At 41.8% G+C, this 17,556-nt stretch overlaps 3 protein-coding genes across 3 annotated transcripts; all 3 read left to right on the top strand.

Moving 5' to 3' along the window:
• Positions 1-3,696: 3,696 nt before the first annotated feature.
• Positions 3,697-6,667, top strand: neff2 (neuronal intermediate filament family member 2). Its single transcript, XM_030771318.1, has 3 exons — positions 3,697-4,818; positions 6,071-6,195; positions 6,607-6,667. The coding sequence occupies exons 1-3, from the start codon at positions 3,835-3,837 to the stop codon at positions 6,665-6,667; spliced, it is 1,170 nt and encodes a 389-aa protein (XP_030627178.1). The 5' UTR covers positions 3,697-3,834.
• A 2,551-nt stretch (positions 6,668-9,218) lies between these two features.
• mrps26 (mitochondrial ribosomal protein S26) lies at positions 9,219-11,410 on the top strand. Its single transcript, XM_030771319.1, has 4 exons — positions 9,219-9,572; positions 9,919-10,065; positions 10,278-10,401; positions 10,836-11,410. Exons 1-4 carry the CDS (start codon positions 9,352-9,354, stop codon positions 10,965-10,967), a joined length of 624 nt encoding a protein of 207 aa, XP_030627179.1. The 5' UTR covers positions 9,219-9,351; the 3' UTR covers positions 10,968-11,410.
• Positions 11,411-11,721: 311 nt separating this feature from the next.
• Positions 11,722-17,206, top strand: LOC115809594 (serine protease HTRA2, mitochondrial-like). The gene is made up of 8 exons (XM_030771317.1): positions 11,722-12,373; positions 12,833-13,037; positions 13,239-13,433; positions 14,355-14,387; positions 14,598-14,706; positions 15,530-15,593; positions 15,772-15,867; positions 16,054-17,206. The coding sequence occupies exons 1-8, from the start codon at positions 11,910-11,912 to the stop codon at positions 16,217-16,219; spliced, it is 1,332 nt and encodes a 443-aa protein (XP_030627177.1). The 5' UTR covers positions 11,722-11,909; the 3' UTR covers positions 16,220-17,206.
• Positions 17,207-17,556: the final 350 nt, after the last annotated feature.

The raw sequence follows: 17,556 nt of genomic DNA, 5'->3' as shown, positions 1-17,556 counted from the left end.
CACATGTACATTCCTATATATTTGCTCTCTATAACATACGCACACATCTATCTATCTATCTATCTATCTATCTATCTATCTATCTATCTATCTATCTATCTATAGAGATACATACTGTGGGGAATATTTTAACATGTGTTTAGCTGTGTATTCAATGTATCCAAATGTTTGACTGTTACATGTTTTGAGGAGAGTGGAAAATCACCGAGCACTGTAAAAAAAAAGAAGTTTGTGTCTAACTTTGGCGATTAGTGTGATCTGTGTACATGCAGGGAGGAGAGAACCGTGCTGCTCAAGGCCGTTAGATAGATATGGCAGGGCAACCTGCCCTCGGAGATGGGACTGACTGGCAAGAATTGCTTTATTAAGATATAAAAAGGGGAGTCACTCTGCTCTGTGTGTGACTCTACTTTACTCTGTAACTTGTACTCACCCATGCCAGCATGTAATAAAGATTGGAAGACTGATCACGCCTGAAGTACGTATTTTTAGAAACTTAGCACGTCTTAGCACAAAGGAGATTTCAAATTGTCTCTTACAATATACATAAAGGTTTTTGTTGCGTTTGTGTTTTCTTTGCTAGAACGTGTAGCAGGGACCGGATTTTTGCATATATGAAGCGGTGACTCTGAACTGCTCAGTGGACACACATTTTGTCAGCCGTGAATGTAGAAGAGGTCACGTGGAGGAAGACAAGCCAGGACATTCAAGTGCTACTCATCCAAAATAGTGACATCTTCCCAGAGTCAGCACATGAGTGGTACAAGGACAGAGCTGATTTCTTCAATGAGGAGATCCTGAAAAAGAACATCTCAGTGAAACTGAAGAATGTCAAGTCTGAAGACAAAGGAAAATGTATGTGAGAAGTACATAAAAGGTATTCATCTGCCAAAGCTATTGTTACATTGGAGGGACTGGGTAAGTTAGTCAAGGATTAGTGTGTGTGTGTGTGTGTGTGTGTTTTGTGAGTGGAATGTCTGAATGACTGGTAATACTTCATGTGAAGTCATTACAAAACAAGCATCATTGACATCACTACATGACTAATAAGGAAAATTTTTGACGTGAACAAATTTTAGGTTGGATTGAAAAAGTCTAGACCGTAAGAACTACAATACTTGTACAAGAGTAATCCAGCTTAGTAAAAAGAAACAATGGAGCTAGCAGTATGCCACCTTTTATGCCAACTTAATAATAGAACATTGAGTGTTATGAGAACATTTAACACGTCAGCTTAAATATACAATTTCAGCTGTTGCATATTTAGCTCAAAGTTTACAGTCAGTAATGGGTTGTTAACAAACCATTGAAGTAGAGACTTGGACAGTGCTGTGATTTTCTTAAAAATAACATCATGGTAGCTATACAGACAACATTAACATAGATTTTACTCATTAACGAGTGTACTGTTTTGTTCATTGCTCTTGAACCTGTCAAGATGCCCTAAAATTGTTGGTAACTTTCATAATATTTTGATTTCACCTTCAGCAGAAACAAGCAGGAGAGCTGTGTACATACATGTCTCGCAAGTGCTGGGCCCCAAACGTTTGTTTGTCCATTGCGTTTGCTCTGTGAAGTATTACTGAGGTTATGTTTCTATTTAAAATCTAATCTTCTAATGCATTATGTAAAACAAGCCCTCTTATTGTCAGACTTTGCAGCTTTAAAGTGCTGTCGTCACTCAGGGCTGTCTTAACTGTTTTGCATGTTTTAACCTGCGAGATTCTTGACAAAGGAGCACAGACTGGATTTCAAGGCCGGCTCAGTTTGAGTCCACATAGACGTTCTGCTCTGTCATTTTCACACATGTATTTTTCCGCAGGGTTTTTAGGTGAGCTGACAAGGCGCTCAACTGTCCATCTCACACGGTTCTTTTTGGTGTTCCTTACTGCCCCATATCTGGATCCTGCAATATTTCCAAGTATAATTTCATAAAGGCAATTTTGCATGAGGTCTTCGTCGTGACAATAGGATTTTTAAAATGTGTTACCATTTTATTATCACCACGTTCAAAACATTTATGACTATATGGAAAAAGAAATGCATCTAGAAAAAAAATACAATTATCAAATTTAAAAGTTTACTTTAAAATTGAGATTTATGTCCTTCGAAGTATTATTACTTTCACCTAATTATTGACATCAGACACTCGTGTACCCAAAGAAATATTCAGACTTGAGTATTTTGTGTTGTAGAGGAAAAATCACCATATGAAAAAAGAAAAATGAAACATCAAGTTTTCAGGGTCGTTGTACTTCATTTTCCAGAGACTTTTGATCACATTATTAATCATTGGACCATCAACATTGAGTATTTTTCTATTTCAACGTTTTTTTGTTCAGGTAAGTACAGGCAGAAATCTGGTTGGCAATCAAACATTCTTATGTTACCTAAGCAACAGGCCTTTAAATGTCAGTACTGTGATGTTAATATGATTTTGAAGGACATTTTAGATTTTTGAAACTTACTTAAAATTGAGTCTTGATAATTATTTATCATTAGGCTTACAGTGCCTTTCAAAGTCTGCAAACCCATTTCATAAAACTTAAGTGCGTTGACATACTTTTCAGTATTCCTGAGAGAATGTATTCTGGGAATGTATGAGTAACAGATCCATCACGGGCAGTGTTACCACTGAGATGGTTAGCAATGTCTATGAGAAAACATTTCCAATGATCTTCTTTGGTATTGTAACACTAAGCACAACTTCAAAAGCATACAGTAATGATTTTATTTTGTGTGACGGCTGCCCTGCGATGGACTGGTGACCTGTCCAGGGTGTTTCCCCATAGGCTCCAGCACCCCCCGCGACCCTATTCAGGATAAGCGGCTTAGATAATGAGTGAGTGAGTGAGTGTGTGACAGCTGTTTAGCATTGCTATAACCATTGCCAAATCTGAGAAGTCCCATCAGTCAAAAACAAAATTTAAGCTTGAGAATTCTGCATACCAGTAGACACACTGCTGTAGCATCTGACAAGGATCCATACACCATGTATTAATACAAGGACATAAAAAAGTCAGGTTTATTCTGTTTTGCGTCTTAGTAAAAACTATTTTTTCAATAAGGTGTAAAGTATGGTGTAAAGTATACATCTAAAAGGTGTATATAACAACAATATACACAAGATGTAAAGCATACATCTCAAAAAGGCCCTTAATAGAGTATGGAGATCCAGCTATCTCACTCATTCTTTCCTGCTCTCTCTGCTATTCTCCGGTTCATACACCTGCCCCCTCCCTCTCTCTTGCTCTCTACCTCTCTCGTCACCAACATGCTTGTGAATTTATCAAATATATTATTATCTGTGTTTGGTTCCCGTCTGACTGGATATGGTCAGTAAATGCTGAGTTTAGTCTTATGTTATAATATTTAGATATCTAACAAGAGGTGCCGATTCTGCTGAAAGCAAGCATTTGTAAAATGATTTAAAAAAAAAAACATAAACAAAACATCATTTAAAAACACAACGCATCATTGTTTCTTATCATCTCTCAAAATTTTCTGAATGCAAGAGAAGCCTCTTCTCTTGTCTCTGACAGAGAAACACAAGACCAACCTCCAGCTTTGCCTCACTGCTGAGCACTCCTATTGGCTGGGCAGGAGCTGTGTGTGTGTGTGTGTATGTGTGTGTGTGTGTGTGTGTGTGTGTGCGCTATATAAAATGTGATGCTCTGCAGTATTTCTGAACTGGTGCAGTGCCGGTTCATCTCCACTGATGGTGTGCAGAACAAGGGGGACTTAAAAAAAAAAAAACAACCCAACTCAAACCAACAAAAATACATCAATATAATTTAAAAACCAAACAAAAAAATCATTCAGACGACCTTCATCATGAGCTACGACCCTCTCCTTTCCTCCCACTCCTCACGGCGATGGGACAACAACCCTCACATCTCGCTCCTTGTCCGGATCCCTACCACCTTCTCCTCCAGACGGCCGGTAAAACTGGGCCCAAAAGAGCGCTTTGAGCGACTGGACCATTACAGCCTGGCGCAAGCGAGTGTGGTGAGTACAGAGCTGCTGGAGTTGCGGGTACAAGAACGGGAGCAGCTGGTGGAGCTGAATGATCGTTTCGCCTCTTACATTGAGAAAGTTCGTCACTTAGAACAGCAGAACCAGGTGCTGCTCCTGCAGCTGGAGGGACTGCGGCGTAAGCAGAGCAAGCCGTCCCGCCTGCAGCAGCTCTACGAGCAGCAGGCGCGTGGCCTCAGGGAGCAGCTGCACCAGGAGGCCCAAGACAAAGCACGTATGGAAGCGCGGAGGGAGAAGCTGAGAGAGGTGCACGCTCAGATGCGAGAACGTTGGCAGGAGGAGGGACGGAGGCGCGGGGAGGCGGAGGAGGCCCTGCAGCAGATACGTGAAGAGGCGGGCAAAGCGGCTTTGTGGAGCTGCGACGCGGAGGCCTGCATGGTCTCCCTGACACAGGAGCTGGCCTTCTTGAGGCAGGTGTTCGCGGAGGAGCAGGAAGGCTTACGGGCGCAGCTGCAGGTGGCCAGCCTGAGCGTGGAGTTTGACGTGAGCAGGCCAGATCTCTCTGCCGCTCTCAGAGAGATCCGTGCCCAGTACGAGAGCTTGGCGAGTCGCAACAGGCAAGTGGCAGAAACCTGGTACCGCGGGAAGGCCGCCACCGTGACGGAGCTGACCAGCAAGCAGGAGGAGGCGGTGCGTGTGGTACGGGAGGAGACGGCCGAGTATCGGCGGCTGCTGCAGTCCCGCTCGGCGGAAGTGGAGGCGTTAAGAAATGTTATCGACTCGCTGAACGCGCAACTGGCCGAACTTGAGGAAACGCAGAGCGCTGAGGTCACTAAGTACCAGGTACTCCACTAACAACCACACCATCATCATGAAAACAAAAGGACAATAATGTTACAACATTACAACTATAACAATCCCACACAGATTTCACCCTGATAACCAGGAGATGCTGTGAGTACTGACAGTACTGATCCAGGCATCTGACTGACCGGCAGAATAGAGACAGATAGTAATGGGAATTTCATTCATGAACAGGGAGAATGACACAGCAGGATAGACAGTGAAGCTTAGGGTAATAGCAGTAAGAGCACAGACAATAAAGAGGGGGGGGGGGGGGGGGGGGGGGTTAAGCGTGAGAAAAAGAAGCAGCGTCTTTGCATGGTGTTATCCCCTAATGACACGTAATGTATTCACTGGAGGTGTTAAAATGCATAATCCTCTGCTTGTTCGAATCTAAAGTCATCTGAGTTTCAGCAGTTAATTCTGACAGAGATTCATTTCAAATCACCCATAAGGCTCTGGGATGATATTATACATTTATTGTACAATGAAAGCAAAAAGTGACTGCAGGAAATGTGGTGTCATACAAGGCTGCAGACCTGACGTGACCTTGCACAGTATGAGAATATGTGTGGCTCTCTCGCATATAGTCTCTGTCTCTCCTCTGGTAATAGTGCCAGAGTATGAAAGACAAGTGAGATAGAAGTGAATAGATAGATAGATAGATAGACAGAGAGAGAGAGAGAGAGAGAGAGGGAGAGAGAGAGAGAGGGAGAGAGAGAGAGAGAGGGAGAGAGAGAGAGCAGGCTGTGAGAAAACAGCTGCAGTGGAGTGATGGTATGCTTCGCTGCAATGGCTGACTGCTGACTCCTCGTAACAACGCTGAGTCATGGTTATTCATTTCTACTGACTCTGGCCATGAAGCACTATTAGTATGAAGAGAAAACCCACATATGACACTCATAACCACACATAACCGGGGAATTCTCTTGAACTTTTCCAGTCCCCCATATAAAACCAGCCATACAAATTCAGTTAGAATAAGACTAATAAGAATGAATAAGGATCATGCTGTTCAATGACACATTACCTTTTCACACTCCTCTTAACACAAGACCAAAAAGACAAAAAAAAACTCACGATTCTTTCTCAGTGATCACAGTAAATCAAACCTTAAGATTTGTAATGCTTTTTTTCTTTTTTTTTTTACACGGTTGATTTTGGGTGATGTGTGTTGATTTGTAGCACTGCTGCACAGTGAACATGTATTGCTCTATTTAATGCGTGAGGTTTTTCATAAATTGTTTTGTAGGTGAGGATAAGTGACTTAGAGAGAGATATCAGTGAGGCAAAGGAGGAGATGTCACGTTACCTGAGAGAGTATCAGGACCTGCTGAATGTCAAGATGGCTCTGGACATCGAGATTGCAGCCTACAGGTAATACCTGCCCATACCACAAATGCTGACCCAAAAAGAGACACATGCACACACTCTCACACGCACACACATTTTTAATTAGACCGAATGAGGCAAACTGATTTGTCTGCAGTAAGAACTAGGACTGAGTATGGTTGCTTTTGTCTGCAGTAAGCACTAGAGTTAACTAAAATGACTTGAACACATACCTGCAAAATTACAAGCCCCAAAGACAGAGCCTTGTGCAAACTCTCTGCAAATTAGTGCAAAGATTGTTTTCTGCTCATTGACTCAATACCGCTGTGCATAAGCAAAAACAGAGGCACCACAACCCGACAGAGAACGAGGTATCGTTAGTGCTGAACCTCTACTAATGATTTAAACATACCTTTTCACTTGTTTATGATGAAATGTTCTTGTTTGTCTCCACAGGAAATTGTTGGAGGGGGAGGAGATTCGACTGACTTATTCCGCCCTTCCCACCCTCGCCTAAATTTGGTCAGCTCTTAGCTCTCAATCCTGAACCCTAACTCGAACCCTACTCTAATCCCATGTCCTCTCATCTTTAACCCTGAACCCCATCTCTGATCTTTAACGTTTGATTCCAGCTCCTGTCTTTAACCCATAACCCTACCTTCCACCTTTAACCTTGAACTGTAGCTCCTATCATTAACCCTTAACCCTACCTTCCACCTTTAACCTTGAACTGTAGCTCCTATCTTTAACCCTTAACCCTACCCTCCACCTTTAACCTTGAATTGTACCTCCTATCTTTAACCCTTAACCCTACCCTCCACCTTTAACCTTGAACTGTACCTCCTATCTTTAACCCTGAACACTGTTAGTCTACCCTTGTTGGTCCTAGCTTTTCGTCCCATGTTCTACCTGTTGTGTGATCCATATTCTTATCCCTTACCCATTTCCCAAACATTTGATCCCTTTACACTTACCTGCAACTCTCTAAAACCCAATCCTTCATATGTTTTACCGCAAGTCCTGTGACAACCTTCTAACCATCCCGCAACCCTATATAGTTCCTAACCCCAAATCTTTGCCCTTAACCCCAAACCCTGAACTTAGGCCGTACCCCAAGCCCACAAGTTAACTACTCCATCAGAAGTAAAACGAGCCCTTGTGTTATACAAGAGGTCCACCATGAATGTCCCCCTTCTTCTCCACACTCACAAAAAAAAAAAGAGAAGATGACCACCTCAGAGGAAATACTGAAAGCAGCACTCACCCGTTCAAAGTGCAACATCCTGTCGGCAGAACTTGACATCCTGTTAAAACTTTGACTCAAAGCACCTAGCTATGCTCGACCAAGCAAACTCTTAACCAATTGTTTGTGGAGGTAGATTTTAAGAATATATAGCTAGCTTTGGGTGCCAAGAGTGGACTGAAGATAACTTTTTAATGGTGTGGATTGGATTTAAGTTCAGCCAACAGGATTTTGCCCTCCATTTGTGGTTCTGTAACTACAGTCCAAGAGCCCAGTGGATTTACATAAGTTTATAAATACTTAATCAGTCACATTTCAACTGCTGTTCATTTAGGGTCTTCACGTTATTTTCTCATGTTTTGACCTTTGGTTGGCTGCAGATATATGTTACTCTGGCTTCATTAGCTAAATAATTTGATCCGATTACAGCGTAGCTAATTCAAAATAACTAAACAAGCTCTAAAATTTTGGCTTAAATTCATGAAATAGATCATTTTGATTAACAAGCAGCTCCACGGTTGTAGAATCCAATGGAATATAATGCTCTGTGCCAAGAGTTTGGCTGTAGGTGCAGCATCAGTAGAGAAAGACTTGTTTCCTTTCATTTTTGCTTCTGTTCTGTGCGTCCATCTGGTCTATGAGAAACAGTAAAATGAAACCAAAAACTTACAAGAGTAAACTAGAAAATGCTTCTAGAAACTAAAGCTTTCTGTCGTGCCAATCATTGATCTGATTGGTGCTGTCCTCTGTACCACTGAATAAACAAGAACATAGAAATTTGGTCTCTTTTAGCGTATTTGTGCGTGTGTGTATGTGTGAGTGAGAGAGTGAGTGAGTGAGTGTGTGCGTGAGTGTGAGTGTGTGTGTGTGTGTGTGTATGCTCTTTCTCTACCTTTACTAAATGCAAGCATGGCTCTTCTGTGCCACACACTACCGTTATATAAGTTAAACATGATCTCACTGAGCACTGGCATTCTTGTATAACAATTATAACAATGGACAGCAGTTGTCCAACACCATATAAACTGGAATTACAACATTTTTGTTTATTACCTGATACTCTAGTTAAAATATCACTGCTCTAACTGACCTAGAGAGTTATAGCCACAAGCAGGCATATATTGCCACACAACAAATTAGTGTTTGTGCAATACTATGTAAAAAGACCATTTTTGAGGCAGGTATGAATCATAATATTTTTGCTTGTTAAAAATAGGTTTCAGTGGTAACATGTTTTTTACTGTTGTCTTTAATATGTGGTAACTGTCGTATAAAAGCGGTTTGACCCTCTGGGTTGGATCTTCTCAGAGGTATGTTGAATACTGAGCTCACAAAGCACACAACACAAAGGAAACAGGAGGTGGATAGAGAGACTAACCCACTTGAATAATATAAATGTGTATTAACCATCACCATAGCAAAGTGCATGCAAAGGTAGTTGACCTCAACTCCATACAGCATGTCTGTCATGTTGCACTGTGACAAATACAACACAGAAAGGGAGAGAATGTGGGATAAAGTAAGGAAAAATTAACATGCGTGGGGGTTTTCAAGGGCTGTGGAGCAGAGATTATGGTACGTGTAAAATAAGTAAGACACTTTTTTTCTTCTTCAAACAGAATGTAAGTTTAGGATCTATTTTTATATACATTTGTATATATAATATCTGTGTGCTCGTTTGGTCAACATCGATAAAGTGAATGAAAGTCACGAGTCGATACACTCCAGGACAGTAGTCGGCAGTATGAACCTTGCGATCCGTACAGCGCTCATAGAAGAAGTGAGGAAAATTACGAAAAGTTATTCCTAGGTGAAAGGACGTCAACATGGTAGCATCGTGTACATTGCACAGTGTCATGTAGTCGAATTTTGTAGACTCTGATTTAGTTTCTCACTGTGCACTGGTTGTATGCATTGGTTCGGGGAGTACTTTGAGTGCAGCTGACAACATTAACGACATGTTGCAAGCTATCGTTAGCGGCCGGACTCCGGTCGTTCGGCTCCTCGCTCCCCGTGGTGGTGTTCTAGTTGAAGCTGTTCGGGGAAGAAAGTCCCGCAGTGATCCGAAAGCGAAGTCCAAAGAAGGACGTATCAAGTACCCACCGCCTGTAGACCCAATGGAGATGGTAGTCCTAAAAGAAAGATTCACCGAGTATACTCTGATAATGAAAGCCCTGCGGTAAGCACGCTGCCAATGCATATCACTCATTAACACACTCACCTTCAGTAAAGCACTTAACTGTCAACACGCAGTTACCGTCCACTTATTCAATGTTTCTGTCGGTGGATTCACTAACTATGTGTTCTTGGCTCGTCGTAAAATATATTAAGATTAAACTTTGGTGATACTTCGTCGTTGACTTGCTATCATAATTGCTATTTAATAGACAGTATAAGTAGTATATTCAGCAGATGTCTCCTCTTTGCAGTATTTAAGTGTATTCATTAAATAAGATGAACGTACTATGTGAGTGCACGTACTATGTGAGTGAGGTGTGTCTCTTTGTGTTTGTGATTGTGTGTAGGATGCAGTTTAAAGAGGAGATGTTGCGGAAGCGGTACGAGCAGGAGGTTGGTTCCCTGGCGGAGGAACGAGCCAAACAGGAGGCAGAAGAGCATCGATCTTTAATGGCCTGGAATGACGCTGAAAACCTCAGACTACGTAAATTACGGTGAGATATGCACACACACATGCACACACACACACACCCTGCACTCTCCTGAGCGACAAGAGTATATTCCAGAGTAATTTCAAATACCATTTTAGAATTTTTGACTTGCAGGGTGTGCTGACATCATGGCTGATGTGGATTAGATTCCACACCTCCTGTTTGAAAAACTAATGTAACAGCTTACGTGTTTTATGTGCTTGTGCGTCCTGCAGAGAGCTCCGTCTACAGAGAGAGGCAGAAGTTGCAGAGCTGAAGAGAAAAGAGGCAGCCATCTTACAACAGCAGGAGATGGAGAATTACATAAAACAGAAAGAAAAAGAGATACAGCAGCTAGAGGTAATAAGAGACACGTTTATGCGGTAGACACATTCTGTAAATGTGACATAGAATTGTAACTGGAATTTGAATCAAAGAGTACAGAACTATATTCAGTAAAATTGTAAGGTCCTATATTCAGTATAAGGCATAAATATATGTATAATGCATATATACTACTCTAAATTAAAAAAATACAAATCAGTGCCTAATGAAATGTACGTCCTGTCATTCAAATTCAAATTTCAAAACTGCATCCTGTGGGGCTTGCCAGTTCAAATCAAACTCATGAAACAAATAGGGGCCAATTCTAAAAAAATATGAATTCAGTAGCGGAAATAAAACACACTTCAGTGTTTCTCATATGAGACTCCAGCCCATAGCGTTCTCATTCTTATTGCTGTCTTTCTGTCTTCTTCTCTCACGTGAACATAATCTTCCCTCTTCTTCCCTAGGATGAGGCACAGAGCTTCATTACTCTGGAGAATCTGGATCAGCGTATTGAGGAAGCGCTTGACAACCCCAAAAATTACAACTTTGCCATTGATAAAGAAGGACGTGTGGTTAAACAGACTGTAGCTCAATGAGAGAAGCACACCTCTGGACTTAAGAACTTGTTTCATTAGAAATCTCATACACACACACAATGTATATTCTGTCTAAAGTGTCTTCTCCATTGTTTTCTTTACACATGTGGTATATGGACGGGATGAGTAAGGAGTCTGAACTCGTGTATCTGTTAAACATCTGTTTTTCTTTCCAGTGTGTGGCCACCTATAATGCTATTTAATATGGACTGAATGGACAATGCAAATGGTTCTGTGTATCCATATGATTAAGTTCTGTCAGTTTGTTTTTGTTATGAACTGTGTATTTGTGATTTTATATTATACATAAATTAGTCTTTGTCCTGATATAATGTTGAGTGTGTTAAAAGACACATATCAGAACAATGCTCCCTAAGAATCATAGTTTTTGAAAATAAAAATAAGGATGCACTTAGGACATAACGGACAGACATGCTCAGAAAGATAGAATAAAATTTTAATGTAAGAACCCTGTGTATATTGGTCGGTCTCACCGGAGTTATTGTCAAATTCATGGGGCATATCAGTTTCATACGTTGTATTTATAATGAATCATGCATTATTATATCCTGAGATGTCTTCTTACAATGAGCAGTTCATTATTTCTTTTTATGGATACGTTTCCTACCCCTTACAAACAATAGACGAATAACTGAACGCGCTGAAATACAGCTGATCTTGAACACACCCCGCACGACAAGGACATGTTCAGACATGCGCGTTTAACATCTTTGGCAGCCCATTTCCGGAACCTTAAGGCAGTTACGAATCATCGGTGACCGAATAAATTTAGAGACGGCATGAATGCGGTCAGTCTAATTTACTGATTCATTTGAGCCAGTATTGAGTCATGTATTTGTGCGCCACGCGAGAAGTCCGTCTGACATGATTTTTTTTTGAACGAGAGCTTTAACTAAAGGTATTTGAGAGATCTGATGCAATATGGCAACAACACATGTGAATCGTCCTCTCTTAAGGATTGTCACGAGATGTCTGAAGGACCATGGATATCTTACGAACTTTGCTCCTGTGAGAACTTTGGGACACTTTTCTGGCGCTTCTCGCCAGGTTCAACACAATGAAGGGGGTGTGAATAGTGCATGTGAAGTTTCAAGTCGGTTCTCCGGAAACGGCAGCAGGAGCTCTGACCGTTCTGGTCTGCTTGGTGCTCTGGCTGTAGGTTTGGGACTTTCCGGAGCAGTCCTTTATGGATGTAGGGATTTGATTAATAACGACGTTTCGGAAAGAAGAGTCAAAATCAAAACATCTCTATTGAGCCATGTATTGCCAACAGCACACTGTGCGTCTCCATATAAGCCCGATAGTCCACGGTACAAGTACAACTTTATCGCTGATGTGGTGGAGAAATCTGCTCCTGCTGTCGTATACATTGAGATCGTGGGGAGGTAAGACAATCGATGGAGCAAATTTCAAGTAATTACACAGATACTAAAACATTTATCACGTGTACTAAACAGCTGAGAATGTAGTCCCAGATTTTTTTTCCCGTCCGTCTGTGTTTCTTTTTTTGTAAATCAGTAAATAATGCATGCCTGACATGCATCAGCAAACTCATACGAGCAAATGGGTGTTACCCGCGTGATCAAGGAATAACTTTTGTTTATTTGGAATGATTTTTTTTGTTTGTTTGTCGAGGGTTTTGTATTGAAACATTTTAATTAATGCTCTATATGAAATTGCCCGTGAATTTTAGATTTGCCCCTCGATAAGGTCGAGAATGTTCTTTGACCTTAGACCGATATCTCACCTCACTTGAGACCTTACGGACTTTATTGTTTCCTTATACGGCACTATAAATGTATGTCATGAACAAGGTTACATAGCTATCACGTTTTACATTGCAGGCATCCGTTCTCTGGTCGGGAGGTTCCCATCTCCAACGGTTCTGGCTTCATTATAAGCAGGGATGGCCTGATTGTGACTAATGCCCATGTTGTGGCCAATAAACGTGGTGTCCGTGTAAAACTGACCAATGGGGAAACATATTCTGCCACCGTACAGGATGTGGACCAGGCTGCCGACATTGCCACTATCAAAATCAATGCCAAGGTAAAGTTGTGACTTAGTGAGGACACAGTGTGTCAGTGAACAGAGCTGCTTGACCGGTTTATTTGTTCACCTGCTCACACATGGACATGCATCCTTGTACATGAGTGATCAGTATCTCTCTGGCTGTCTGTGGCAAGCTCCAGTGTCAAAAGGTCACATACCCAAACTTAACCTTCTACCTGTATGTTTGTGTCCCTCCAGCACCCTTTGCCGACTCTTAATTTGGGTCGGTCGTCGGAGGTGAGACAGGGAGAGTTTGTGGTCGCCATGGGGAGCCCCTTCGCCCTGCGGAACACTATCACCTCTGGCATCGTCAGCTCCGCCCAGAGAGGCAGTCAAGAGCTTGGTTTGTCCAATCCCAACATGGACTACATCCAGACCGACGCGGCTATAGATGTGAGAGCCACATCACAATCACACAAGCACACGTTCATAACTAGAGGAAGCTGTCAGTTAGGTGCCTGGGTAGTTACAGACAGAATCAGGTGGAAAAACCCTCCTCTCTCAAAACTTGATGCGACACCGGGCAACTTCATTGTGGTGAAAAATGTGGTGGGTGTTCTTACACATGTCAGATCAAGCGTACTTAGAGCCTCAGTCTCATGAATTATGAGCTCCACAGAGACTCCAGAGGAAAATAAAAATATCATAACACACACATCGTACTAAAAACCATAGGGTCCCTGGAGTTTCACTGCTTGAACCTCTAAAAAATAACAAGAGTGCGTAGGGGTAATGCTGCACACTTAGCCAAGTATAACTTAAAAGGCCAGTTATGAGGAATTAAACATTTCCAGATTTGAGTTGTCTTACCCCATACCGACTGTTTATTACTGCGAAGCAGGAACCAAGACTGAGAATGTAGTGGATGAAGAGTAGGGGAGAATGCACAGAGCTCTCAAAGGCATTTGGTGTAACAGAGATGTGGAGCGAAAGAATCAGAGTGCATTGCCATTCAAGTGTAACAGTACTGTTTGGAATTCTGTTGCTTTCAGAATTAAGATCGTGGGTCAGAATGTTGCAAGACCAGTTTGGAGCTAATCTGAAGTATAATACATTCTTCAGCACTCCAGAGTTCCATTCAGTTTCGCTTTTAGTCATGCTCAGTTATATTTAAGCTTTAATATCGTGCCAATATTTCTTCATCATTATCACAATATTGTTTTCAGTTTCGGTAGTACAACAAGCAGTATTTGTTTAGTTTGGTTGCATTGTTTTAACTGCAGCTGTACAGTAGGAGCTCTGCTTCACCCAAACTCATCGGCTAACCGTATATTTTGTGCTTTTTTTGTTTGTTTCTTGTTTTTTTTTTCACAGTTTGGGAACTCAGGAGGTCCTCTTATCAACTTGGTGAGTTAAACTGTCTTTGAGTCTTTAAGCTCTTTCGCACAACTGTTTAATAACTCTGTTGATATGGAAAGTGCGGCATTAAACAAACAGCTTTAGGATGTTTCTGGCACCCCCGCAGAGTTCAAGAACAAGCAATTAAAACAGATTTTAAAACACCGCTTTTATTCATGTTTGCGTTCTCTGTTGGTCTCTGGTGTTGGTGATCTTTAGGACGGTGAAGTCATTGGCATAAACACAATGAAGGTGACAGCAGGGATCTCCTTTGCCATTCCCGCGGATAGGCTCCGCCTCTTCCTTGACCAGGCAGCGAATAAACGGAGTGAGTTTGAGTTAGTTTGTTATCATATCAGCAGACCTGTAACTGCAAGCTGTATCCCTCCCACGCAAAACTTTTACTACCCAGACATGTAAAGCTTTACTACAAAAAGCCTTCCGCGTTGTCCAGCCAAATTTAGGTTGAACTGGTATGTTCTGTGTTGGGATTTTTTTAAAATATTTTTTTTCCCTTTTCTTTCTTTCTTTTTTTTTTTTTTTTTTTTAAATTTTTAAAAATAATTTTTAGCCCTCCTGTTTTCTATGAATTACACAACATTCTGTTACAGAGCACAATAGGATACGACAGTGTATGTTTTAATGTCAGTCATGAATTCTTTAGAGGACTGGATATGATATTCACTACAGCCAAAGTGGATGTAACCTGACCATTGATGCTCAGGGAACTGCCAAATGGTTTAGAATTATGGCAAGAATGCACAGAACTTAGCAGGTTACTCTTGTCATAGTGAAATGAAACAAGCCTGTATGGAGAGGCTTTGCCAGAGGAGGTTGTCACTCAGAATGGCCTTGTCCGTATTGGAGTTTACCTCACCTTCTCAGAGGTCAAACGGGTGTTTCTCTGTCTTTTTTTTACGGCACGATTTGATTATCACGTTCTTAGCCGTCTTGCCCTGTCTTTTACGTATGCGGAAAGTTTTTTCTCTGCGGATGCAGCCTGAGGGGAAGCCCGAACCAAATTTCATACAATGTGGGGACAATAAAGTGAATCTTGAATCTTGAAATAACGGTCAAAGTGATGCGACTGTCTCATAGATGTGAGTGGCTGTTGATTAATCCCAGATTATTATTATTTTTTTCTTTTTCAGCGTCATGGCTTGGAGAGTCCAAACGACGCTACATTGGTGTGATGATGCTCACCCTAACACCCAGGTACCGTAACAGAATAGACATTCATTCTGTACGGTGTGTTTGCACATCTTATTACGCAGCCCTCGGGAATGCCTGTTAAACTGACTTTAGGCAGCAGATCTGCGCCTGGTTTAGCTGATAAAACTACAGTCGCTTACCGGTCGCTTCACCTCTCCCTTCTCGTTTCCCCCCGCCTCAGCATTATTGCCGAGCTGAGGATGCGTGACCCCAGCTTCCCAGAGGTCACACACGGAATCCTGATCCACCGTGTGATCATGGGCTCCCCTGCTCACAGGTGAGAACAACTGAGCACCACTGCAACTCATTTAACTCATCATTGCAAAGACACCCGCTTATCGACACCTTTACGCTATGCCATTACAGCCTTGTTCTGTCACGGGCTCGTGCGATTTCTGTTTGGAATCATGTCACAGGACGTTTCTGTCTTTAATGCGGTGCTGTGGTGGGCTTTGTGTTCCAGGGCGGGTATGAAACCCGGTGACATCGTGGTGGAGATCAACGGCACCAAAGTGAACACATCGGAGGAGATCTACAATGCGGTGCGGACCAGCGACAGCATTAACATGGTGGTCCAGAGGGGTGAAGACCTTCTCATGTTACACATGACCCCTGAGTTTACAGAGTGACATCATCACCCCACCCCGACACGCAGGGGGGAGCGAATGGGATAAGCGGGGGATGGCGGAAAAGACGAGAAAGAGGGAGAACAGATGAAGAAGTGTAGGGAGAGAAAAAAAAGATTGAGAAGAATAAGAAACGCGCTCTTGCCTTTTTTTTGTGTGCCAGATGGAAACAGTGTGGAGATCGTTCTAAGAGGGATTGCTAAATGCATGGATGTAGAAGGTGGCAGGATAAGGAATGTGTGTTCGCTTGTTTTTGTTAGAAACAGTGGCCCATGGTGATACAGACAATGTTGTGTTTACCCGGCCTGTCTGACCTCTTTGCCTCTAACAGTACATTGGATTTTTTTTTTCAGGCAGTCTTTTCATTCAGTATGGAAGGTTGTGAAACTGAAAGCCAATAAATGTTTTATATAGTTGGGTGTCCTTTGAAAGCTGTGATATTGACAAGCTGTTTTCATACAGTGTTAGTTTTTATATATTGTATTTTTGCATAAACCGGCGGGGTCAGAGGTGTCCTGGGGGACCTTTGTATCATCCTGATTCTGACTGTTGTTTTCCAGTAAACTGTTAGAAGTTAAGAGACTGGTAGATACATTCTAATGAACTATTTATTCAAGAGTATATGCAAGAGACTTAGGAAGTCTAGATTCCCTTTCCAAAAAAAAAAAAAATCACATGGCTTTCTTTATAACGTAGAGTATGTATGCATTAAAATCAGTCCTGTGGCTATAAGAAAAATTTGGCCTTAATAAAATATCTTGTTGGATGAAGGTAAATGATAAATCTTAATTCTTACGCTAGCAATTCAAGTTCATCCTCCCCAGTTTTGACGGTCATTTGGTGGTAGTGGTGTGTAAGGTTTTACTTGTGATGCTGCCCAGATTCTCCCATCAGTGTTAAATTGGGTTGAAATCTGGTGACTGAGATGGTGAGATGACTTCAGCCGTTTTGGATACTTACCAGATCATTCTGTGTCCTCTTGTGCCCATGTGACCACAGTGGCGAGACTTTGATAGAGGAGGCTGTCACTCAGAATGGCTTTGCATGTACTGGAGTTTACCTCGCCTTCTCAGAGACTGAATGGATCAAAACCATGCTAAAGAAATATGAACTCCACACTGTACTGGAACCACTAGAACTCTTTACCAAGGGAGAGAAGCACATCCTCTGTCAAAACACTGCAGAATCTTCTTTTCAATACACGTTTCTGTCTGTTTTCAATGCACTACCATTTGCTGTGGTGATTTCTTTAATTTGGTGGTAAACTGCACTTCAGAAATCCGTACTCATTAAGTTGACATGTGGCTCTTCATTAATCTGCATAGATAACACACAGCTGC

This window comes from Chanos chanos, chromosome 4 (genome assembly GCF_902362185.1).
Source record: "Chanos chanos chromosome 4, fChaCha1.1, whole genome shotgun sequence".
NCBI lineage: Eukaryota > Metazoa > Chordata > Actinopteri > Gonorynchiformes > Chanidae > Chanos > Chanos chanos.
The sequence above is the reverse complement of the archived record's forward strand: the minus strand, read 5'-3'. Positions and strand labels throughout refer to the sequence as shown.